Source organism: Pipistrellus hanaki (genome assembly GCF_964339955.1).
Source record: "Pipistrellus hanaki genome assembly, chromosome: 1".
NCBI lineage: Eukaryota > Metazoa > Chordata > Mammalia > Chiroptera > Vespertilionidae > Pipistrellus > Pipistrellus hanaki.
The window spans coordinates 40478073-40503924 of NC_140503.1; the positions used below are offsets into that span (position 1 = coordinate 40478073).

Consider the following 25852-nt stretch of genomic DNA (forward strand, 5'->3'; position numbering starts at 1 on the left):
ATGGTTTTGTAATTTGGCCCATGGATTGTGGGGGCTTTTTAAGTTCTAGGCTCACTGTCTGATGGAGAAGAAAGGCCTCCAACAAGAAGTTATGATATGAGATGGGCAAGGTGTCCTGGGTGGTTTCACTGTTGACTGACATGGTGAGAGCCCAGGTGGAGGGGCAGCCCCTCAGAGAAGACACAGAAATTGAGGGGCACGTGGGTAGCCTCACGGGTCCTCAGGCCTTTGTGCCATCAGTGTTCTTCAGGGAAATGGACATCGACTGTGCCAGTTCCGGCAGCTGAGAGCTGGAAAGGAGAAATCCGGGGATAAGTGCTGCTTCTGTGGCATTAGATGGTCTAGGCATGCAAGGTCGGAGGGCAATTTGTGCCCCTTAAAGTAGATTATGTATCCAGAGCTGAGCTTCTCAAAGTGGGGTTCCAGAGCCACCTCAATCGGAACCACAGACTAAGTTTCACTCAGATCTCCCAAATCCGATTTCTATGATGCAATTTCAAGCCCATTAAAACTTATAGAGAACCAGCAACCTAGAGCCACAAAATTCTGTTATTCTCTAATCGTCAATGTCAGTTTCTTAAACAGGGCAGCCTTTCTCAGCTGCCCTGGGGCCAATCTTGGTGGCAGCTACAGGCAAAACATCCCCGCTTCCCTCCCTAACACCACCACCCCACCCCCCAGCTATGGACCTCCTTCCCATGCACACAGTGGAGCTCCTGCCATTTCCTTTGTTAAGGAAGGGGGTGTTTCTTTGCAGGGCAGGCATCAGGTGGAAAGGCAAAGTGCTAACTTGAATACAACAGAGGTGGAGCGCCTGGGAGGTGGGGAACTCCTTTCCTAGGTCTTTAAAACACAAGCTGCTCTCTCCATCAGTACCAGAGCTTTAGTGTCAATACGCTCCCAGAAGGAGACACTAGACTGGAGTCGGTCCCATGGCTTCAAGCCCCAAGATGCCAAGCAGCCTAGAATAGAAGCAGCTGGCTTCCTCATGCTGCCTTTCTGGCACAATGACTCACTGCACCACACCTCACCCCAAACAAGTGGCCAGGTCTCGCCACCACCAGATGTGCCTTCGGTGACTTAACACTGCCTTAGTGGTGAATGATCCCATTTTCAATCAACAATACATTGCTCTTTGTTTTTATCTTTAGCTAATGTCATGTCAACCCTTTATTCAGCACTACTTCTTACTACTTAACAAAACCCCCAAAATTATCCTTACATTAGCACTAACATCAACCAGACTCTCCTCTGTTTTTGTGTCACTGTCTATTCCATTAGCTCTGACATCACACTAAAATAAAGCAGGACTGCACGTTCCAAAACAGAAAGTGAAACTGTAGAACAGAACTTTGAAGGTTTAGGGTTAAGAGTGTGAGAAGCCTGGTACCTGAGCTCTGAAACTTTTCAATGTGATACAGGCTAAAACGTACTTAGCAAACTCATGAGGCTTACAGTAGGGTAGGAGCAGAAAAACGTTTGCTTTAACAAGGATGGAATACCTTCCTTAATGGACTCACCTTCTCTTATCAGTTTTTTTATTTTTTTATTTTTTTAATGTATTTTATTGATTTTTTTTACGGAGAAGAAGAGAGAAACATGATGAGAGAGGAACATCGATCAACTGCCTCCCACACCCCCCCCACTGGGGACATGCCCACAACCAAGGCACATGCCCTTGACCGGAATCGTACCTGGGACCTTTCAGTCCACAGACCAACGCTCTATCCACTGAGCCAAACCGGTTTCGGCCTCTTATCAGTTTTTCATGTTCTTCATTCCTATCTCCCTGGTACTACATAAAAAAAAAAAAAAAACAAGCAGCAACTCAGATGATGTTTTCTGAAACGTTTTAGAATATGGCCCAAGCCAGGATAAAAAAGGAACATCAGCCAAAACGGGTTTAGCTCAGTGGATAGAGCATTGGCTTGCGGACTGAAGGGTCCCAGGTTCGATTCCTGGGCATGTACTTGGTTGCGGGCACATCCCTGGTGGGGGGTGTGCAGGAGGCAGCTGATCGATGATTCTCTCTCATCCATATGTCTAACTCTCTGTCCCTCTCCCTTCCTCTCTGTAAAAAAATCAATAATTTTTTTTAAAGTAACATCATAACATTTTATTTGGGAAATTAAAATTAAAATTAAAATTTGAAGAAAAAATAGAAAATCAGATTTCAAATAGGGGCATTTCGCTGGACAAGCTTACCAAGGGCAGGAACCATCTTTCTTATTTGTGTATGCACACCCCCGGTATAGTGCCTGATGCATAGCAAGGGCTTAATAAGTGCTAATTTTCAAATTTATTCCCACTTGTTGAGGCAGGAGCAAACCCCAATCCTGATCTTGGAATGGACTAAGCACACCAAATTTACAAAGCACGGGCAGATTAGAAAACACAATTTATCTAACCTTGCCAACAAGCTTTATGAACCACCTAAAGAGGAGGAGAAGGGAAAGAGGAAGAGGAGAGAAATAGGAGGAAGAAGGAGAGAAGTAGGAGGGAAAAGCCAGTACAGAACTAGAAGAAAACATGGTTAAAAAAGATTTATGACCTTGGAATGGAACCACCTTACAACAAGCAAATTACAAAAGACAAATTTGGCTACATAAAAATGTAAACTTCTGCTATAAAAACTACTATATTTAAAGTAAAACAAAGTATAAACTGTGACATATGACAGAAAATTTCTTTAAGCTTTCAAAAAAAAGTTTAACAAGAAAAAGATCACAACCCAAAAACAATATACAGATCAGTAAATACATGAAAAGGCCAGCCTTACTCATAATAAAGGGACACACATCAAAACCATGAAATGTTATTTTTCATCAATCATCTTGACAAAAACTAAATAATTAGGTAATATCTGGTGTCAATAAAGGTGTAGGCAGATAGAAGGCAATTTGGTAACTTCTAACAAGATTTCATATACGCAGTAACTAAACCAGAAATCCCAGTGCTAGCAATGAATTTGTTCTATGAATAGAATATATTAGGATGTTCACTGAAGCATTATTTGGAATATAAATAATCTGAAAACCTGAAAATTCAACAATTAAGTCTGGTTAAATAAATTGTAGGTCCACCTATAGAAGTAATTGCTATTAAGTTTTGTTTTTAAATCTATATCTACCAAAATAAAAAAATAAAGATGTCTAAGATATAGCTGAAAAAGACAAGATACAGCCCAAGCTGGTTTTGCTCAGTGAATGGAGTGTCCCTGCAGACTGACGGGACCCAGGTTCGATTCTGGCCAAGGGCACATGCCTGGGTTGCAGGCCCGATCCCCAGTGGGAGGTTGGGGGGGGGGGGGGGGGGCGTGCAGGAGGCAGCTGATGGATGATTCTCTCCTCACTGATGTTTCTGTCCCTCTCCCTTCCACACTGAAGTCAATTAAAAAAAAAAAAAAAAAAAAAGGCAAGATGCAGAATAGGATAAAAATCCATGTGTATTTTTTTTAATGAAAAAGGAAAATAAATACACACATGCACAGGGAAGTTCTGAGAAGCTACTCAAAAAACCAGTTATGGTGATTACCTTTGAAGAGTTCAAATGGGAGGCAGAGAGACATGGGAAGGGAATTTTCTTGTTTTAACTATTTAAATTGTCTTTACTATCTGAAGTTTCCCCCCATACATATGTATAACTGGCAATTTGAATTCAACTAAAGAGCAGCTCAACTAAGGCACATGACAATAAAGACACAAACTTCGAGGTAGTTTTGGGTTGTTTTTTTTCAAACATTTACTGAACACAAACACCACTGTTTTCTTTTTACACAGCAATTTTGTTAGTTTCAAATTAACTGAGCTATTAGGATTATAAATTGCCATGAAATTAAAAATGATTCTACATGTCAAACTCAAAATAGAAAATGTCATGCAATATATAAATCACTACTAGACCTCGTGTGCAGTCAGCAAATTTACTAAGTTTATTCAAGTCACGTAAATGGTTTGACAAAAGTGCACAATAGAATAACATCACTGGTTTTTTATAAATCACAGTGAATTACTAGAATACAACCATTTAGTTCCTCTCCATGGAGGATTGCAGGATGGGATGAATATTATAAAAATGGGAACTTTCAACACATAAAGCCAGTCAGATTTTACTCCCCAACTCTGTACCTCTGAAAAGATTGGTTAGCAAATCTGAGGTTTCTTCCCTCATGGTTTCTCCTCTACCAATTACTACGCAACAATAAAAAAAAAAAGCCATGCACAAATTTCACAACACCTGATTTAAAACATACAAAACCTTGTTCACTTCATCACTTGGCAAAGCTTGCATCTTCATTCCTTCATTGTTCTGAGTGGGCCGTTCGTCACGTGACTCACCCCTAAATGAAAAGCTGTTAATAGTTTAGCAATATTCACCCCTGCACACATCAAAATACACTCCCCATAACCACCACATCAATGTGTCCCTTCCCTACACAGTAATACAAATGAACACACCACAAACCTAGGACTAGAGACCACATTTACTTTACAGTTTTAAAAAGTAACATATCTATCACCACTATCAGTGTAGTATTTATTTCAGATCCCATATTTGGGGGTGGAGATGCTATACAACCCAGCCCATCTGGAGGTGTGGGCAAATCTGCCAGACATGGATGAGAAAGCCCTGCCATGGGCCACACACAGTAGGAGCTTTCTACTTGCCAGAGAGGATGTCCAGAGCAGAGCTGTGCATTTTCACAGTGGGAGACACAGCTTACAATTTTATGAACTAGTAACTTGTCAGAGAGCAAAAGGCAGAGTTTGGATTTCTTTAACCCATTTTTATGTTACAGTATAGTTAGTGAGGAAAAACAGAATAGTCATCTGCACGTTGGTACATCTGACTAGCCTGAAAAGGAACATTTACGACTTTCACAGAATATCTACCATAAAAACAAGTCGTTATACTTTCATCCATCTACTCACTAGTTTAATCGCCGGCTGCTTCTAAAACCAGCAAACTGTAATCCAGGGTCAAGCGACTCATTCCTCACCCCAATGCTCTACCTGAATAATCCAACATGGTCTTATTCATCAAGGAGCTGCCTCCACTGCAGTAACAGTGTTGTTCCCATGGGATTTCAATTTCTAAAAACACTTGCCAAATGCAGTTATTTAGGGATCCACTGCCCCCAAATCATCTTTACTTCACACAGTGCTATCACACTTAAATTTCTCATGATTACCACTTCTCATGATTATCAACAGTTAGTATCACAAAATAAAACCCTTCCCAGAAATAAGCAAGACCAAAGCTTGCTTTCGAATTTGTTTGACGTTCTCACAGCAAAGAACCTTACAGTAGTGGGACTGTGCAACCAAAGTAAACTGGAAAAAAAAAAAAAAACAACAAAAAAAAAAACAATGTTTTATCAGAATTCTGTCAAAAATGTCCCATCTTTATCAACTGAGGGGATGAATTTGCTGCCGGTCTCTTGAATTAGTTACCAAACCTCAAAAACTCAGTTTTACCAACTCTGCTAAAAGCACAAAACCTAGCAAGTTTCACATGGTTTGCCCAGGCACTCATCCACCTGGGCCTCTAGGTCAACCAAATTTATATGACAGTTATGAGCAAGACAAAGAAGTTTTGATTGAATTTGTAATGCTACCAAGGAAGACTTACAATCTAAAGCTTAATCATACCAATAAGAAACATAAAATGTCAAAAGGGGCTGGAAAATGGAGAGTCTAGAGTTCTCAGAGAGCTGAGATACAGAACTATCACCTTTCTTACCTGTTTATTTTCCTTAAAAAAAAAAAATCAAAAACAAACAAGTTTGGGAAGGGTTTGGGCTAAACATATTTTAAATTCTACCAAAAACAAATAAAAAAAACAGGCATGTAGATCACATTTCAAGAATGGCTTTATACAGGTGGTGTTTCACAAAACATATCTGATTTTACAAGACAGAATCAGGTCCTTAGCAATGTAGTACACATGTACTTCTATAGTAAAAAAAAAAAAAAAAAAAAAAATCTCAGTTACCATCAGCAGAGTTCATAGTTTATTCCACTGTCTTCAAATTTTCTCCAACTTTGTCAGCATTTCAATCAGCAGTTTTACTTTCTCCAGCATTCAGTCCTCCCTTCTCAAAAACAGCATCATTAAATTTTGATGTCTAAATATGTACACATAATCATTATCTTCATTTTACAAATAAGCAATAGCTAAAAGAGTGCTGGTCCTGGATAGCCAAAGGGATGAAATGATTTTTAGAACATGCAACATTCTCTGATAGTTGAATTATTGGTGTTTAAAATCATACACATTAATAATGAAACCGAATACCATGTATCACAGCCATGCCTCAGGTTGTCAATAAGCAGGCCTCGAAGTCTGAAAAAACGCAGGGTCTGATCTGAGCTGTAGAGGTGTGCTTCACTCACCTTGGAGATGGGCGTTTTCTCTTTCAGTCCATTCAAGTTGCCAAGAGCAAGGTACAGTATTTCCTTGACAAACACCAGGGGGATCAAGGCCAGTAATTTTCAAATTAGGGTTCATTCAAATACCTCCCTTTAAACCAATTTTCCTTGTAAAAACTCAGGTTAGGAAAACAGAAATATATTACCATGACAGAATTAACCATCACAGCGTTCCTAACGAAGCAAGAAGACTCACGAAGTACTGGTATAACTACAGTAGCTGTGAAAGTATCTTGCATTCTTGGGGGGAAAGCTCTTAAAGTTCCCCCTTTTCATTCCCTCCCACCCTTCAAAGCATTTCATTTTGTGGGGTATCTCTATTTTATTTAAGGCCCTAGGTGCTGATTTTGGCTTGGTCATTATGTTTTATACTGATCCAACTGCAACCTTTCTCTTATACTTCACAAAGCCATTTCCATACATAAAATGTTAACTGAAACCTTACAGGTTTTAAGTTTATATCTGATGTTGCTACATCATTATAATGCTTTTCATGAAAGAACAAAAAAGCTGTAGGTCTTCACTTACAGTACCATGCACTATGAATAGCTAAGGCATTCATTTGGCACTAGAGAGAAAAATACAGATATAGCTAATTTTACTTTATCATTTTTTAACATCAATAAAAATAGGTGTGTATGCTTTGCTTGAATTTCTGTGATGCTTAAAAGATAATCACAGAACAATCTTTTAATCTTAACACTTAAAATGTTGCCATTAAAACAAAACAAAACAAAAAAACATAAAAATCTCTGTACAACCTGTAGGAATATTTGTGGTTGAAAAATGTGCAGCTCTCAAACAGAACTATCTTTCAAAGTGGCACTGCAAATTCTTTTCGTCATCAAAAATATTTAATCTCCTATACCACACTAGTGATTTTTTTCTACTTCTTATCACAGACTAAAGTGGAAAAAAAATTTTTTAAATATCCTGGTTCCTTTCATCTGTCATACACACCTTAATAGGGAAACACAGATAATGCCTGCTAGAAAAGTAGTTTCCAAATTTAAAAATTATCACTCAGGAGGAAAGAAAGAAAAAAAAAAATAGAATGTGTAACTATATGTGACAATTTGTTTCATAAGAAAACACAGCATTCATAATTTTTAATGTTTGTGAGCTGAGTCAAATGCAGACTGCTGTGATTTAGATAAACTACAATAAAACAGAGACTTCAAAGAATTTTAGAATTTGAAGCCTAAAGGCAAATAGTCCATCAATATTTTCTGAAAAGTCACTTTAAGATTATTACTACTTGGTATATACCACCCAGCATAATGCAATAATTTCAATTGATTTAACTTTATAAATTTACAACTATTATTAAGTAAGCTTATTTTTCAGATTAATCTGCAGTTATATTTTTTAAAATCCTCTTAATGCTATATTGTGCTGTATCACTCCACATAATTAATGAAAGAGTGAAAACTACCTACAGCAATTTGGCATGTGCAAAACACCTGGGTATCCCATTACTTTTAAAGTTCACTTTTAGTTGTTTTTCTTCATGAAATCCTTAAAACTGCTACAAGAATAACATGCTGACAAAGGCTTAACAGAAATACTTTTGTAGGCAATTTTTTTCAAACATTATCAACTTCAAATTAGAAATGTTCTCTGTTACATAAACAAAACATTTTATATTCATTCCTTAAAAAAAAAAAAAAAATAGTTAAATGACCAATATTCAAACACCTTAGATTAGTTACACCTAAACAATGTGGCTTTGTTTAAAGTGTATTTGAAATCAATTACCATATGAGGCAAGAAGACCAAATACAGAACTAAGGAAGGATGGGTATAGAGAAAGGGTAATGGAAAGAAAAGTAGAATTTATGAACACATAATTCTATTGTCTGTGATTAAAGTTCTTTACTTTTTAGCACCACATTAAACAATTTTACATATCCAGTCACTTAATGATATCCAACAAATTCTTCAAGAGTTCTGGGGATCTGGTCTTGGTAGTTAATGTCATTAGCCCGAACTGCTCGGGCAGCCAGGCACTTGAGACTCATCTTCATTTGAGTTTTAAGTAGTATTTCAGATACCCCAGTTGTACTTTTGTCTAGTGGAGTCTTATTCTGTTTATTTGTCATGTCTGTGTGAGCGCCAGCTTCAACTAGGCTAATGATGATAGAGTGCAAGGTCAAAAAATCACTGATGGGCCTGTTGTACTGAACGATAATATGAAGGGCGCTGTTCCCTTCGTTGTCCACAGCATTCACCTCAGCACCACAATCTAGCAGAAGCTTGGTGACAAGTGCATTTGGAAAGCTACAAACGTCGTTGGTGTGGAAATCATCAACTGGGGTATTCGAATTGACAGCTAGATGCAGCAAGGTGAAACCTTCCCGAGTTCTGGGATCGAGGTGAATCAGGTTGTAGATCTGCTTGTTAATTTTGCACTGATCTTCTTCACTGCACTGTGTTTTGGTGGAGATGCACACTAAATACAGAAAGGTGTAGAGATTACATTCATAGTTGTCCATAGCACTGTGGACATCAGCATCTGAAATATTTCTTACTCTGTTCATACTTTGTTCTATTTCCAAAACACTGCATCTCAAAACGCATTCTATATCTGGTGCTTTCACAGTTTCATTCAAATGTATCATCTGTGAGAAAACTTGAGCAAATCGAAGCAGATCCTTGTGGGTATTCCTGTTACCTTTCTGTCTGAGGTGCAGGGCGTGAAGCCACAACTTGATACACTGTTCGAATTCCATATTATCTGCATAGACAGCTCCCCTGTAAATGATGGGATGGGAAACATCAATGTTGTCAGCACCTAAAATCCGTTCCCGAACTATAAGGCCTTCCATATGAAGAGCATCTCTGTCTTGTCGAATGGATTCCAGTTCCTGAGGATTTCTACATTCAGTTCTGTTCCCATAAGCATGGATTGGTGGGAGAACCTCTTTCTCAAGAATGTTATCACCATCTTGAAATCTTTCCAACATGGCTAAATATAAATAGTGGTATGTCTTCATGATGTCATAGTTCTCACGGTCATTTGCAAAGGAGGCACCCAAGAGTTCCAAAGCTTCAATCCGACTTCTTCGGTCACAATCAGCGTGAGAGAGCAACAGTTCGACGACATCAGCTTTACAGCTTTCGGCAGCCACTTTTAATGGTGTCATCCCATGGCCGTTCACCACGATCGCAGCCCGCCATTTGATCAGCTCTTTCACAATGTCTATGTGCCCAGCTTCAGCTGCGAAGTGCAATGCTGTGGCTCCACAATGTGCTTTGGCATTGGGATCAGCACGCTGTTCTAAAAGATATCTGACCACATCAGTGTGTCCCTTATATGCTGCAATCATTAGGCAGGTGTTGTCATACTTGTTGGCAATACTGATGTTGGCATTATTTTCCACCAAGTATTTCACAATGTCCAGTCTGCCATCAAAGCAAGCTGCCCGCAGAGGGGTCGAGTTAGTCACTGTAGTATGGTTCACGTTGGCTCCATGACTGACTAGAAGTTTAACAACTTCAAAATGTCCTGCTCCTGCTGCACACCACAGTGCAGTGGCACCATCAATGACATACCTATTAAGGAAAAGAACAACAGTCAGAAAATGGAGGCCACATAAATTTAAAGAATGGATTCATTTGTACTGACCAAAACTTCTATTTACAGAATATTAAAAAAAAAAAAAAACACATTATTTTTGGTGAAAATAAAACCAGGTAATTTAAGTAAAGCACTATGCATAGAATCTGTATCTAGTATGAGCTCAACAAACATGAGCTATTAGTTTACTACTAAAGCATATAAACTTTTCAAAACATCACCAACTTTCTACTAGCGAAAGTAAATAAATTTCAGATAGAGGAAATGAATAGAGATATGTAACTTCTTTACTACCACACTGATACACTAGCTCATATGTGTGTGTGTGTGTGTGTGTGTGTATACATATACATATACATACATATATATTTAATTAGGGCAAAACGTTAAGCCGCGCTCTTTTTTCCCCTCCGGAGCCCCAGGCTGCTTAAATCCCTCCTGAATCACGCCTTCCGAACCCGGCGGCCTCAGCTACATGCTGGGTAAATCCTGATAACACCAGCTCTTAAGAGCGGGGCCATGTGCATGTTCCTCCTTCCCAGTAACCCCCAGGTATCAGCTTCTCTCCATAAGTCAGTAAGAAAGCCACCCCATCTCTAAGGCTTCACTGTGTTAGAAACTGCTTTAGAGAGAAAAGTATTTAAGCAGATAACTTTGCCCTAAGATTATCTAAGCTAACCAAATATTATACGTACTCTAATACAGAAAGGAGACTGAAACAATCACTGCTCCCACAACAAAACGGATGGATCACATAAACATGATGCTGAGCATAAGCAGTCAATAGAACATAGTACATACTATATTATTACATTTACAGATCTATCTGTAGTGTCATTAGTCAGGATACTGATTACCTTTAAGAAGAGGAAGTGAATGGCAGGAAGCACCAAGGGGACTTTGTAAATATGTACTTTTATGTAACTGTCTCTCTTATGTTATACTCCAATTTAAAAGTTTAAAAAATATATACTAGTGTGGGGGAGAATCCAAGATGGCTGCACAGGTAAACACCTAGCCGCAGCCACACACAACAATTTCAATAAAATACAACTAAAATATAAAATGGACATTACCCAGAATTACAGGAAAGTCGACTGACTGGAAATTCTATAACGAGAAGCAAGGAGAAGGCCAGAAGGAAGAGCGGAGGAGCTGTAAAAGCCTAAGGTACGGAGACACGTGGCGCACGCGGAGAGGACGGAGCCCGAGAGGAGGGGCGGCTGAGTGCCTGGTGGGCGTTCCCTAGCGGGAAGGAGATAAAAGCTCCGACTGTGCTGGGCCCCAGTTCTGACTGCTCTGAACTCCAGTTCTAGGCCAGACCCCGGGGACCCAGGCTCATCCATAGGGAGCTGGGCTGTAAGGTGGAACCCCGGGGAAGTGGCGAAAGGAGGTCCCGGAGGTGCGCACATTGCACGCAGAGAAGGGACGGTTGGCTGTGCCGCGGGATTGCCCTGGCGGGAAGGAGACAAAAGCTCCAGACTGCTCTGAATGCCACCTCCAACTCCACTTCCAACGGAACTGAACCTCAGTTCCGGGCTCATTGGGGGAGAGCCTAGACTGTTTGGTAGCAGGCGAAAATCGAGGGCACCTTTCTCTCAGAGGTGGTTGCAACAAGTACTGAAGGACCCTGGGGATTACTGAGACTCAGGAACCACATGGGGCGGGGCTGACGGAAGCCTAGGCTGTAGGCTCCACCCTGAAACCCCGCCCCATCAGGGAAGCTGCGAAAAAGCCGAGACAACGAAATAGATCACAAACGAAAGAAATGGAAGACAAAAAGCAACTGGATATAGAGTTCAAATCTACACTTATAAGGTTTTTCAAGAATTTCCTAGAAAAGGTCGATAAGACCTATGAGGATATAAAAAGGGATCAACTAGAATTAATAAGGAATCAACAAGAAATGATAAGGGATCAACAAAAAATAAAGAATACATTGTCTGAAATAAAAAATATTATACAGAGTCCTAAAAACAGAATGGAAGATAGCAAGAATCAAGTCAAAGATTTGGAACATAAAGAGCCAGAAGACACTCCTCCACAGAAGCAAGAAGGCAAGAGAATCCAGAAAATTGAAGATAATGTAAGAAACCTCTGGGGCAACTTCAAGCGAACCAACATCAGAATTATGGGGGTCCCAGAAGATGAGAGAGAGCAAGATATCGAAAACATACTGAAAGAAATAGTGACAGAAAACTTCCCCCACCTGGTGAAAGAATTAGACTTACAAGTCCAGGAAGCGCACAGAACTCCAAACAAAAGGAATCCAAAGAGGACCACATCAAGACACATCATAATTAAAATTCCAAGAGCAAAAGACAAAGAAAGAATATTAAAAGCAGCAAGAGCAAAGCAGGTAGTTACCTATAAAGGAGCACCTATACGATTGTCAGCTGATTTCTCAACAGAAACCATGCAGGCCAGATGGGAATGGCAAGAAATATTCAAGGTAATGAATAGTAAGAACCTACAGCCAAAGATAATCTACCCAGCAAAGCTATCACTCAGAATCGAAGGTCAGATAAAGAGCTTCACTAATAAAATAAAGCTAAAGGAGTTCATCACCACCAAACCAGAATTATATGAATTGCTGAAGAGGGTTCTTTCGGAAGAGAAAGTAAATAAAGATAAAAATTATGAACAACAAATATATAACTATCAACAAGTGAATCTAAAAACCAAGGAAATTAAAAAAAAAAATTCTGATGAACAATATTAACTGTTGAATATAATAGAATCAGAGGTATGGAAGGGGAGTGAACTGACGATTCTTGGGGAAAAGGGGAGAGGGGGATGTGGGAAGAGACTGAACATAAACTGTGCACCTATGGATGAGGACAATGGGGGATGGGGAAAGGGCAGAGGGTGGGGTGGGAACCTGGTGGAGGAGAGCAATGGGGGGGGGGGGGGAACATTTGTAATAATATGAACAGTAAAAATTTATTATTAAAAATAAAAAGTAAAAAATAAATATATACTAATATATATAGCCCTGGCCGATGTGGCCTAGTTGGTTGCGTGTCCTCCCGTGCATCAAAATGTTGTCACTTTGACTCCCAGTCAGGATACAAGCCTGAGTTGCCGGCTCAATCCCCAGTAAGGGCCATGAGGAGGCAGCTGATTTTACACTCTCCCTTCCTCTCGCTCTAAAAATCAGTAACAACTATTAAAAAAAATGTGAATGTATGTGTGTGTGCCTCTATGTGTGTTCCTCAACTAAGCCACTGGGGAAAAACACTAACAGAAGAAAACTAGTACCGTACTTTTCCAAAACCGAGTAGGCATCTTCCCTGACCTTCAGTTTATGATTGGACGGTGTGGCTTCATAATCACCACTTAATTACTGAATGTTTAACCCTTTGCACTCCGCTGTCCCCTCTCAGGGGACATTGCAGTTTATTAGTGATTACGGGAATTGAGTTTCCGCCACAAAGTAGCGTCGAGTAGCTGGTAGCGAATGTCCAGAATGGTTCGGAGTGCAAAGGGTTAATATATGCCAGATTCATAACTTATATAAAATTAGCTTGCTAGGGCCCAGCCAGCATGGCTCAGTGGCTGAGTGTTGACCTATTATTCAGGAGGTCATGGTTTGATTCTCTGTCACACCATAAGCCTGGGTTGCAGGCTCGATCCCCAGTGTGGGGTACACAAGAAGCACCCAATCAATGATTCTCTCTCATCATTGATGTTTCTATCTCTTCTCCCTCTCCCTTCCTCTCTGAGATCAATAAAAAGATATTTAATAAATAAATAAATAAATAAATAAATAAATAAATAAATAAAATTTGCTTGCTAGGAAGCCAATCTTTCCCACTTTTTCATTTCAATTTTTTCCCAACTTCAGTTTCCCAACTTTTCATCCTATTACTATCAACCCTAAAAGTAGATATTTGCTGGAGATAGTTAAATCTACTATGCTACAATCACTAAATATACCTATTTGGAAGTTAAAGAAAAAGGTCAATCAAAAGCAATATTTACTAGAGCAATTAATTACCAAACACCTAACTGCTGAGTTTCTCACCATGCAACTTTATAATATAGTTCAAACTATATCTCCCATGAAGTAAAAAAGTACAATCCTCCTAGTATAATATAAATGTCATAGGTTAATCCCAATTAACAATATCCAAAAAAACAACACTATCTATTATTTCTGCTGAATATAAAAAACCCACTGATAATTCAAAAGCAATCACTTTTCAAATAATGACACCAAACGTTTATAAGCAAAGCCTTGTCATGGGGCTACATATGAAGAAGGATGTAGGACTGACTGGGAAGAGGTTTAAAGCTACTGAAAATATCCTATATCATGATCTAGAGTAGCTACATGGGTGGATAGGGGAAAAAACTCACCTAACTGCACACTTAAGATCTGTGCATTTTAAATCTTGAGATAAATTTTGAGATAAATCTCAAAAAAAAATTCAGAAGCCCTCTCAAACTTATTTTTTAAGTGCCACTTAATTTTTTAAACTAAAGAATGAATAAGAAAATAAGACATTACATACATATGTTTTAGTGGTTTCCAACTGTACATCTGCTAACAATTTAATTAAAATTCATTTATTACATTTTTATTATCATGATTAACACAAACTTCAAAAAAAATTTTTCACTGTCAAAGAAAAAATGTGTAAGACCTCTACATTGAAAACTACAAAACATTCAGGATAAATTGAAGACCTAAATAAATGGAGAAATAGTCCATGTTCATGGTTTAGAGAAGACTCAAAAGTGCAAAGATATTAATTTTCCCTCAAAATGACCTATAGATCTAATACAATCAAAATCTTAGCAGATGCATTCACATGTGTGTAGAAATTGAGAAGCCAATTCTACAATAAATTAGATATGCAAAGGACCTAGAACAACCAAGATAATCTTAAAAGAAAAATAAAATTGAAGGACAAACTATAGTAATTAATGTGTCACTGGTACAAGGACAGACCAAACAAACAAAAACTCCAAATGTTCAAGGTATGACAAATGCTCAAGTGAATTTCAGGTACAAAGTATGGTCTCTGAAACAAATGGTGCTGGAAACAACTAAGTGCCTGTATGGGAGGGGGAAAAAATCAACCTTGACTCTTATCTCATACCATACACAAAAATGAGAAGTAGCATTAACCTGTAATATGAAAAGCAAATAAAAGTTTCTTTAAAAAAAATATCGTCATGACCTCAGGGAGATGACAAATTCTTAAACAGAATGAAAAAAATAGGGAATAACCAGTCCTGGCCAGGTAGGTCAGTTGATTAAAGTATGTCCCAATATGGTAAAGTTGTGGGTTCGAACCCAGGTAAGGGCAAATACAAGAATCAACCAATGAATGCATAAAATAATAGACAACAAATCCATGTTTCTCACTAGCTCTCCTTTCCTCTCTCTCTAAAATCAATTAAATGAAATAATTTTTAAAATAGCAATAACCATAAAAATTTATTAATTAGACTACATTAAAATTAAAAGCTTCTCATCAAAAGGCATTGTAAAGAAAGAAAAGAGGCAATCCATTCACTGGGAGAAGGCATTTGTATTAGCTATATTTGACAACTCAATAAGAAAAAGTAAGCAGCCAAAACCGGTTTGGCTCAGTGGTAGAACGTCAGTCTGCGGAATGAAAGATCCCAGGTTCGATTCCGGTCAAGGGCATGTATCTTGGTTGCGGGCACATCCCCAGTAGGGAGTGTGCAAGAGGCAGCTGTGGTTGATGTTTCTCTCTCATCGACATTTCTAGCTCTCTATCTCTCTCCCTTCCTCTCTGTAAGAAAAATCAATAAAATATATATTTTAAAAAAGAAAAGAAAAAGCAAGCAACCCCATTAAAAAATGGGTGAAAATGCCCTAGCCAGTTTGGGTCAGAGCACTGGCCCTCAGACCAAAGGGTTAGAGTTTGATTCCCCATCAAGGGCACATACCTCGGTTGCATATTCGATCCCTGGCCCTGGTTGGGATGTGCAGAAGGCAACCAGTTGATGTGTTTCTCACATCGATGTTTCTTTCTCTCTCCCTCTCCCTTCCTACTCCCTTCCTTCCATTCTCTCTCTAAAGATCAATGGAAAAAATTATCCTTGGATAAAGATTTTTTAAAAATGGGTGAAAAGATTAAACAAGTATAATTCACAAAAGATACTCAAATAACTACAAACATGACAATATGTTCAAGATAATTACTCACCAGAGGAATGCAAATTAAAACCAGGAGTTACCAACATACACACACACTAGAACAGCTAAAATTAATAAGAACTGACATGACATACTAAGTGTTGACCAGGGTGTGGAGCAATACAAACTCTCGTTGCTGGTGAAAATTGCTGGGAGAAATGTAATTTGGTTGAACCACTTTGGGAAAACTGGCAATAACTATTAAAGTTAAACATATATCCATCTTATGACCCAACAATTCCATAGCTGGTATAAAAAATAAAAAAAATAAAAAGCTATACAGAAAAGAATATACTGTTATTATTTTATTTATAGGAAATTCAAATATAGGCAAAACTAATCTATGGTGATAAAAGGCAGAATAATCATTATTAGTAGGATGGGAAAGGAGAGGAATTGACTGAGAAAAGGCAGAAGGAAAGTTATAGTATGATAAAATGTTCTACATATTGATCTAGATTTCTAGAAGATGATTTCACATATGTAAACCTATTAAAATCTTACCACATTGTACACTTAAGAGTTATGCACCTTACTAGATGTTATACCTTAACTAAAAATAGGCATAATTATAAACAAAAAGAGGCACAAGTCATTTTAAAGAATAACAGTTTAAATGAACACCAATAGCTAATACTTTCAATGTGCGAAGCACTGTATTAAGTGCTTAATATATCTCATTTCTTTCTCACAATAACCTCCTCTCTATTACCCTATGAGGTAGATACTATTAATATGCCCATTTTACAGATATGTAACTAAAAAGTTTATGAGGCTAAAAATAAAAGAGTACTTTGGAAACTATTAAATGCACCAACTGTAAGAAATCATAACCCATGACATTTGTTTCAATTTAAAAAGCATTTTTTCAACCTGATTATTTATATAATCTACCCTAAAATTAACACACAATTAATATATAGTTACATCTACATAGTTCCAATATTTTCTTGCACTCTTTTAAAAGTATAAAATTATTGTCCCAGTCAGTGTGGCTCAGCTGTTTGGAGCATCATCCCATACACCAAAAGGTCACACGTTCAATTCCATCAAGAGTGTGTGCAGGAGGCAGCCAATGCATGTTTCTCTCTCTCATCAGTGTTTCTTCTCTCTCCCTCTCCCTTCCTTTCTCTCTAAAATCAATAAAAACATATCCTCAGGTGAGAATTTTTTTTAATTTTAAGTGTAAAATTATTATGCCAGGAACATGAACCTAAACTACCAAAAACTTAAGAAATATTACATTAAAATGAGGCATTCACATACATTATCTGTAACTCTGGAAATAACAGTACAAGATAAATATGACCCCATTTTAAAGCTTAAAAAGAGGGGGGGAAATGATTAAAATATTTTTCTGCCCTCAAATTTCAAGAATTATGTAAGAGAAAAATTAAATTATAAGTATATACTTCACTTGGTTTTTTCAATAGTTTAATACTTTTCCTGATATAACCTAATAATTTCCATTTTTCTATATTTTTTGTGGCAAGCTACCTCAAAAAAATTCCCATTACCTATTTTCACTGAGGCAATTACAATTCCTTAAACAGTTTATCACCAAAACAAATTCACTGCAATCTATAATAATAAAAGCACAATATGCAAATTGACCAAACGGCTATCCAGAAGGATGTCTGAATGAAGCAGGGGAATCAAGGCAGACAACATGGCTGCAAGGGATTGAGTGAGGGATCGAGGCAGCCGCCACTGCTGTGAAGGCCTACTCTTTTTTTTTTTTTTTTTAATATATTTTATTGATTTTTTACAGAGAGGAAGAGAGAGGGATAGAGTTAAAAACATCGATGAGAGAGGAACATTGATCAGCTGCGTCCTGCACACCTCCTACTGGGGATGGGCCCGCAAGCAAGGTACATGCACTTGATCAGAATCAAACCTGGGATCCTTGAGTCTGCAGGCTGACGCTCTATCCACTGAGCCAAACCAGTTTCGGCTGAAGGCCTACTCTTGCATGAATTTTGTACATTGGGCCTCTGGTATATTATAAAATGACTAGTCCTCCAGAAACATTAGCCATAGTAAAATTTTAATTTCTACATATAAACAAAAATATTAAAGATATTAAAAAGAATTATAATCCTAACATCTATGACATTTCTTCTTCCATTAAATTCAGCTAAAATTATAAGCATACACTGCCTCAAACAAAATATTAAACACATTTATAACAAAAAGTAAAAATATAATAAAATTAATGCAATATTTACTTAGTGCCTATAAGAGAAGCACTCTATAAAACCACGACATTTCTAAACTCAGTCCAAAACTGCAATGCAACTTTCTATTATTTCATATTAAAAAATCAAGAAACTATAATCTGATATTCACTTTTTACACAAAATGTATACATCAGATTATGGAAACACTTCACAATAAAAGATAACATTTCTGTTCACAAAATTAAGCTTAACTATTTCCTGGTTCAATTTGAAATAACAATGTCTGATTCAAGCATTTGAAATGGAAATAAAAACTCATTAAATGTAACCAAAGTCCTTAAAATCATTTATTAGATCAAACATAGCTCCTGGAAATATAGACTGGCAATGACTTCTTAATAAAGTCAAATGATGTGACTCTCATGCCTTTCCTCTACCTGAACATTCATTAAAAATTTTAGTAGTAGCACTTTTTTTGTTGTTTTTGTTCATTCATCTCATTTAGTTTCTTCTCCTAAGATAACTTATTCCTCTCTCCTTTGCTATTTTTTTTTTTTTTAAATCCTCACCTGAGGATATTTTTCCATTGATTTTTAGAGAGTGAAAGGGAGAGGAGAGATAGAAACATGATATGAGAGAAACACATCAATTGGTTGCCTCCCGCATGGCCCCACACACCACTACCACCAGGGCCAGGAGCCTGCAACCGCGGTATATGCCCTTGACCGGAATCGAAATTGGGACCCTTTGAACCACAGGCTGACAGATGCTCTTTTCACTGAACCAAACTGGCTAGGGCAGTAGCACTGCCTTTAAAAGTTAAAGCACTCAACAAAAAGCCTCAGAATTCCCAGAGGTCCTGTTCTCCTTCCCATCTATGTCAGCAAACCTCTCCTAGTTATAGGGTTCCTACAAATTCTGGCACAGAGCAGTCAGGCCCTGAGCACTCAAGCCAACAAAATAGTGTGTGATCACATGACACCTAGCCTTTGTTCTGTTTCCATTTCTGTAACATTCTTAACATCTTCCCATTCTCCAACTTAAGGTTCTTTCATTCCCATTCATGTAACTTTTCTTCTTATCCACTCATCTGTGTCTATTTTATGGTTCACATTGTAAGCCATAAGTAAAAACATTTCAAATGTTACTCCCAAATATATGAACAAGGACTCAAGTATCATCATAGAACTTAACCTGGGAGGGTAATCCCTTCCCTGTTGAAGTTCTCTGATGAATTTACTTTTGTTTCCTAAGGTATTATAGAAGTTTTTAGGCAGAACATAGACCTTTTCTTTATATTTTTAATGTTATTTTATTCTCTCTCTCTCTCTCTCTCTCTCTCTCTCTCTCTCTCTTTCTCTCTCTCTCTCTCTCTCTCTTACACACACACACACACACACACACACACGCACAAAACATACCATGTCAAGCCCATAATTATACTGAGTGTGTTGCTTAGGATAAAGCTAAGAAGTGAGACTGTGTTTTGTTTTGTTTTTAATATTTGACAAATAACAGAAGAGGTGGTAAACGATTTGGCAAAAAAATTATGAAGACGATACATAAGTAACTAAAAGTTGGAAAACACTATTTGTTACTCCTGGCCATGGATCTCAAATGTCAAGTACTATAAAGATGGAGGTTTAGCTTCATCCCTTCACCTTTTTCATTCAAACCCCAAAACACGATCCTCTCCCTCCCCCCTCATACCACACACACACACACACACACACACACAACTGTAAGTCTGTTACTTGTATCTGAGTCTGTTTCTATTTTGTTTGTTAGTTTATTTTGTTCATTATATTCCACACATAAGTGAAATCATATGGTACTTGTCTTTTTCTAAATGGCTTATTTTACTTAGCATAATACTCTCCAGGTCCAACCATGTTGTCACAAAGAGTAAGATTTCCTTTTTCACAGCGGAGTAGTATTTCATTGTATAAATGTACCACAGGTGAAAAAGGTGAAGGGATTAAGAAAAAACACTTCATAGACACAGGCAATGGTATAGTAATTACCACAGGGAAAGGTGATAGGGGAAGACAGAAGAGAGTAAAGAGGAGATAAATGGAGATGGAAGGAGACTTGATTTGAGGTGACCACTCAACAATATACAGATGATGCATTATAGAATTGTACACCTGAAACCTATACAATTTTATTAACCAACTAGAGGCCCAGTGCACAAAATTCATGCAGGGGGAGAGGGTTCCTCAGCCTGACCTGCACCCTCTCCATCCAGGAGCCCTCAGGAAATGTCGTACTGACAGCTTAGGCCAGTTCCCTGTGGTTCTCTGCTCTCTGCAGGATCTGCCTGCTCCACACCACAGCCATGGGCAAGCAGGCCCTGCTGGGTGCTGCCTGCAGGCTGCACATGCCTGCTGGGCTATGCTGTCGGGGTGACGCCATCAGTGTCCTGCCCCAGCCACTATGGGTGCCGCCATCTTTGCCGCAGAATGACAGTTAATTTGCATATTACTTTTATTAGATAGGCTATCACACCAATAAATTCAATTAAAAAATAAAATAGGGCTCTGGCCGATTTGCCTCGGTGGACAGAATGTCAGCCTGAAGACTGAGGGATCCCAGGTTCTATTCCAGTCAAGGGCACATGCCCGGGTTATAGGCTTAATCCCCAGTGGGTGGCGTGTAGCAAGCAGCCAATCAATGATTCTCTCTCATCACTGATGTTTCTATCTCCCTCTTCCTTCCTCTCTGAGATCAATAAAAATATATTTAAAAAATTAAAAATTGCCCTAGCTGGTTTGGCTCAATGTATACAGCATCAGCCTGCAGACTGAAAGGTCCCGGGTTCGATTCCAGCAAGGGCACATGCCTGAGTTGCAGGCTCAATCCCCAATAGGGGTCATGCAGGAGGCAGATAATCAATGATTCTCTCTCATCATTGATGTTTCTTTCTCTCTCTCTCCCTCTCTCTCCCTCTCTAAAATCAATAAAATATATATATATTTTTTTAAATTTAAAAATAGGCCGAAATCGGTTTGGCTCTGCGGTAGAGCGTCGGTCTGCGGACTGAAAGGTCCCAGGTTCAATTCCGGTCAAGGGCATGTACATTGGTTGCACACCAGTAGGGGGTGTGCAAGAGGCAGCTGGTCGATGTTTCTCATCGACATTTCTAGCTCTCTATCCTTCTCCCTTCCTCTCTGTAAGAAAAATCAATAAAATGTTTTTTTTTAAAAAAAAAATAGGCAAAAATAAATAAAAATGGGAGTCTAAGTACCTCAAAAGCCAGTCCCTAAGGGATGAGTGAGCTTCATTCTGTGAACACCTCAGGCTAACACTTTCACAATGTCTGGAATGAGCACAAAGTGAAATCATCACAGTCACTATAACACTCTCTTTATCTAGTTCTGAAATGCTACAATGACTGGGATAAACTGCACAATAATCTGAGTCCTGTGAATGGGCAGAAAAGTGGCCATACACTTCAATTCTCCCTTGTTAATTAGTCAAAAGTAGGAACTTTACATTTTTCTGAATCTTCCATAGAATGTGGCACAGGGCTAGGCCCAGCATAGGCATTTAATAAATAAAATAAATACTGAACTATTTTATCATAGCCATTAATAAATTCATAACTGTAACAATCCATAAACAATCCATAAACAAAATCCATGATTTCCTCTGAGCCTCCTTCCTCAAGGAGGCTCAGAGGAAATCATGAATGATAGAAATGTTTGTGACTGGAATCTCACCAATGTGACTCTTGATACTTGACACAAAGATCATCAAAATCTGGCCTCCACCCCTCTTGTCTCCCACAATCTCAGTCTTAATTTCCCTGGTTTGAATCCCTTCCTGCAACTGCACTAAGACACTTGTCACTGCAAATACATTATGCTTCGGACCCTCTTCTTCACTTCCCACAATCCTTTTAAGACTCGGCTCAAGCATCACCTGGCTATGAAGCCTTCCCTGATTCCCCCAAAGCTGAGCACTTCCTCTCCCGGTGCTCCTCAGTAGTTCACAAGATTTCTAAATGGCACAGCATCTGCAATTACTCACTGATATATCTCTCTCTCCCCCGCCTAACTAGACTGTCTTCCTCCACATGGGAACAGTACGTTAATCATCTCTGCCTACCCAATTAATACCACAGAGCCCAGCACACAGTAGGTGCTCAGTAAATGTTTGCTCACTGAGCCCCTTAATGTCACAGGCCAGTGCAGATTATGGGCAAGGTAAGCCACAATATAGGCTCAATTTCTAATCATTTCAAGGTCTTTTAATTGCTATGTCAAAATAATTTTCTCTTTGATGGTTAAGACAGACAGTGGTGAAAGCAAAGCTTTTCCAAATGTTTAGAGAACTATGTTTTCTCCCCATTATTCTTCCCTCATCCAAATAGGCCTTAGCAAGTTCGGCAGCACTGTTCCCAAGGCCTGTTTTGGCAGAGATTCTTCTCTCAGTGGATGCCTGTGCCTATACAACTGGAATGGTGCAGGAAGTACAGGGGTCTGTCTGCTTCACTCCTCTGGGTACAGGGAAGGCTTTGGGAATGCAAGGAGCTACATGAATCAGGGTGCCTCTTTGGTTAACATGAAAAGCATTTCCTTAATGTCTAGAGAGGTAGTAGCAGAGATTAACCACCACCTACGGGATATCATTTCATTAAAATGTAATACTCTAAAATATCTTCCTCTCATCTAAAACAGAAGGAAAGGCCTTTATTACTTAAACCTAAAAAAGAATCAATCAAAATTCAACAATGCCCTAGTTATCTTCAAGAAGTGATTTTTTTAATCATGTCTTAACCCAGCAGGTTTCAATCACCAAAACTAGAAATACAAACTTTATGCTTGGACTATACCTACCTCAAAAGAAAATATGAAAACAGCTTAAGTTCTGGCACAAGTCAACAAAAACAAATGCAATCAATGAAGCAAAATCCTTATGCAGTTGTAATCTGTAAAAACTTTATGATCACCCAGCACAGAAAAGAGAATAATGTCAAACCTTACAATTCTGTGTTCAACATTAGCATACCCCCAAAAAATGTACAAATTAAACCCAAAGGGCAAGTTTTAACTTTGATAATATGAATTTTTGAACTCCCCCCCCCCCACGAAAAACAGTAAATTTATAAAGCTTCCCCACAATATCGCCAGGTAACATGTAATCTAACCATGGCATCATCTACACCCAGTTCAGTGCCGTTTTTATAGCCAATATATCTACCCCCTGCAATGTGAAATGTCAGTGATGACTGGAGATGCCTGACTGCGTGACCAACCCCTTAGGAAGTGGTGCTGCTACTGACGCTAGGGGCTTGTTTTGACACTAAGGCCCCCGCAAAGCCACTGAGGGCTTCACAGGCCCACTAACTTGAAAACTGGTTGGTCAATGTTAACTGCTGGCCTCGTTCATTTCTGATGTCGGTTACAACCTCTGCACTGATAAAGGCAAAACCTGAAAAAAGCAGCCACCTCCTTCATACTGCTTGCTCACAGACTACCTAGAGAAGAATAAACTATTAGACATCAAAACAGCGGGTGTGGCTATGTACCTACAGAGGAAGAAAGATGTTGGGGCCGATGAGGATGAGCAGCAAAACATGGGATGGAGGATTAGCCCCGGAAGATGAAGTGGGCATGAATGGGGCAGGAGGAGGTACAAAAGGGGACAAGTGATACCTCCAGGAAAAGAGTGGGGGAGAGGAGGGGAGGGACCCAGGATCGGTCGGTCCGCGCGCCCAGGGGAGGAGGCTGGGGTTGGGAGGTACCTACCCGTCGAAGCGGACGGTGCCAGTCTGCTGCGTCTGCACCCGGTAATGTTCCAGCAGCAAGCGCACCACCTTGGCGTGGCCATTGCGGGCGGCGATGATCAGCGGCGTAGAGCGCTGCCCTCCTTGCTGGCTGACGTAGCCCAGCAGATAGCGGATGTCGCTTTCGGACCGGTTGAGGAGCAAGGCGGCTAGGGTCAGCACCTTGCCCTCGCTGGCCGCCTTGTACACATAGCCAGCCAGGCCCTCCATGGCCGACGCCAACTCCAACACCCGTTTGGTCGCCACCGCTGCTGTTGCCTTGCGCCCCCGGAGGCCGCGTCCGCCAGCGCTACAAACCCGGGCCCTCGCAGCCCATTCAACAGGGCGCCGCCGCCGCCGCCGCGCCCAGGCAGCAGCGCGGCCCGGGGAGGGCGGACAGGCAGGGGTGGCGGGCGGCCGCGGGGGGCACGTCCACGACCCGGGCCCGGCAGGGAAGAGGGCGGTCAGGGCCGCCCCCAAGGCTCCTGGCGCGGGCCCCGGGCCGAGGTGATCTCCATAGCGGCCGTCGCCCCAGGCCTCAGACGGGACCCCTCCTTCCTGCGGCCTGCGACAGGCGCGCGTCCGAACTACGGGTCGCCGGCGAGGTCCCAAGAGGGCCGCGCGCGCCCGGTTCGGCGAAGGATGGGCGCGTCTCCCTGGACCCGGTCCACCGGGCTTCAGGCCGGAGTCTGCCTCCGCCTCTGTTCTCCGACCTCCCCCGCCGGAGGGAACGCGCGGGCCCGCGCCCACCGCAGCTCACAAGTGCCAGAAGCTGCCGATGGCTCCGGAGCTCCACGCCTGGGGGACACCCCCGGAGAGATGCAGAACGCGCCCGCGGCTGCAGCCCCGATCTGCGGGCAGAGAGAAAGGCGAGCCTCTGCAGACTGGGCCGGAAGTGGGGGGAGGGTGCGAGCGCGAGGGACGGTTAAGTGCGGTGTCTCTTCCAAAGCGGACCGGCCAGGAAACCGGGCCTTGGCGAAGAAAGGTTCCGCTGCGCGCAATTCGCCCATCCCCGTTCGGGCCTCCCTGTCCTCATTGCCCTTGACGCCTGGCGCCTGCTTCTCGCCCCCCACATTGGCCTAGGCTACAGACGAGGGTCCCAGGCTACAGACGAGGAACAGAGTGAGGGCACTGAACCGTTACTACCGGTGGACCTGGGGGGCCCGCCCCATTTGACCATAGACACCCCCAGGTGTCCCCCGCACTCTGCCCCTGATTGCAGGCTCAGGGAGGGGGTTCGGGCACCAGGCAGGGTCCATATTTGGAAAAGGGCGGCTTCTTGGAGCCCCTGAAATGTGGGGAACCCTCCCCGTCCTCTCTGGAGAGGGGCATTGGGTGTGTAGAAAGGTCAGGAGCTGCTCCCGGTGGCCTGGTGCGTCCTGGGAAGGAAGGCGACCGCTGTGTTTAGACAGAACAGAGCTCTGGTCCTGAGCCTGAGGGCCCTTTTGCCCATATGTCAAAAGACTTAGGATTTGAAAAGATCATTTATCCAGCAACTGTTGGAGATCTGCTATGTGCCAGGCTCTGCTTAGCACTAGAGGTTCCGTGATGGACCAGATAGATACAGTGGCCTCCCTTCAGGGCTGTGTTGTGGGAAAACAGACAATAAGCAAGTACACAAAAGACAGAATGGTTGAGTGTCATTACCATTTGCTATGAAACCAATGGAATGAAGTGAGGGGGCGGGGCTCATTTCGTGTAGATGGACCTCTG

The 25852-nt window shown here is 40.5% G+C and overlaps 1 protein-coding gene across 1 annotated transcript; it reads right to left on the reverse strand.

Annotated features, from left to right (window-relative positions):
- Nucleotides 1-3908: 3908 nt before the first annotated feature.
- FEM1B (fem-1 homolog B) lies at nucleotides 3909-25043 on the reverse strand. The gene is made up of 2 exons (XM_084887023.1): nucleotides 24123-25043; nucleotides 3909-9986 (listed from the first exon to the last, which is right to left on the reverse strand). The coding sequence occupies exons 1-2, from the start codon at nucleotides 24368-24370 to the stop codon at nucleotides 8351-8353; spliced, it is 1884 nt and encodes a 627-aa protein (XP_084743149.1). The 5' UTR covers nucleotides 24371-25043; the 3' UTR covers nucleotides 3909-8350.
- Between the last annotated feature and the right edge of the window lie 809 nt (nucleotides 25044-25852).

Excerpts from the sequence above, each read along its gene's own strand:
- FEM1B (XM_084887023.1), bottom strand. The coding sequence starts at position 24,370 with ATGGAGGGCCTGGCTGGCTATGTGTACAAGGCGGCCAGCGAGGGCAAG. Across the intron at positions 9,987-24,122 it reads GGCACCGTCCGCTTCGACGG|GTATGTCATTGATGGTGCCA; the intron begins GTAGGTACCTCC and ends TTTCCTTAATAG.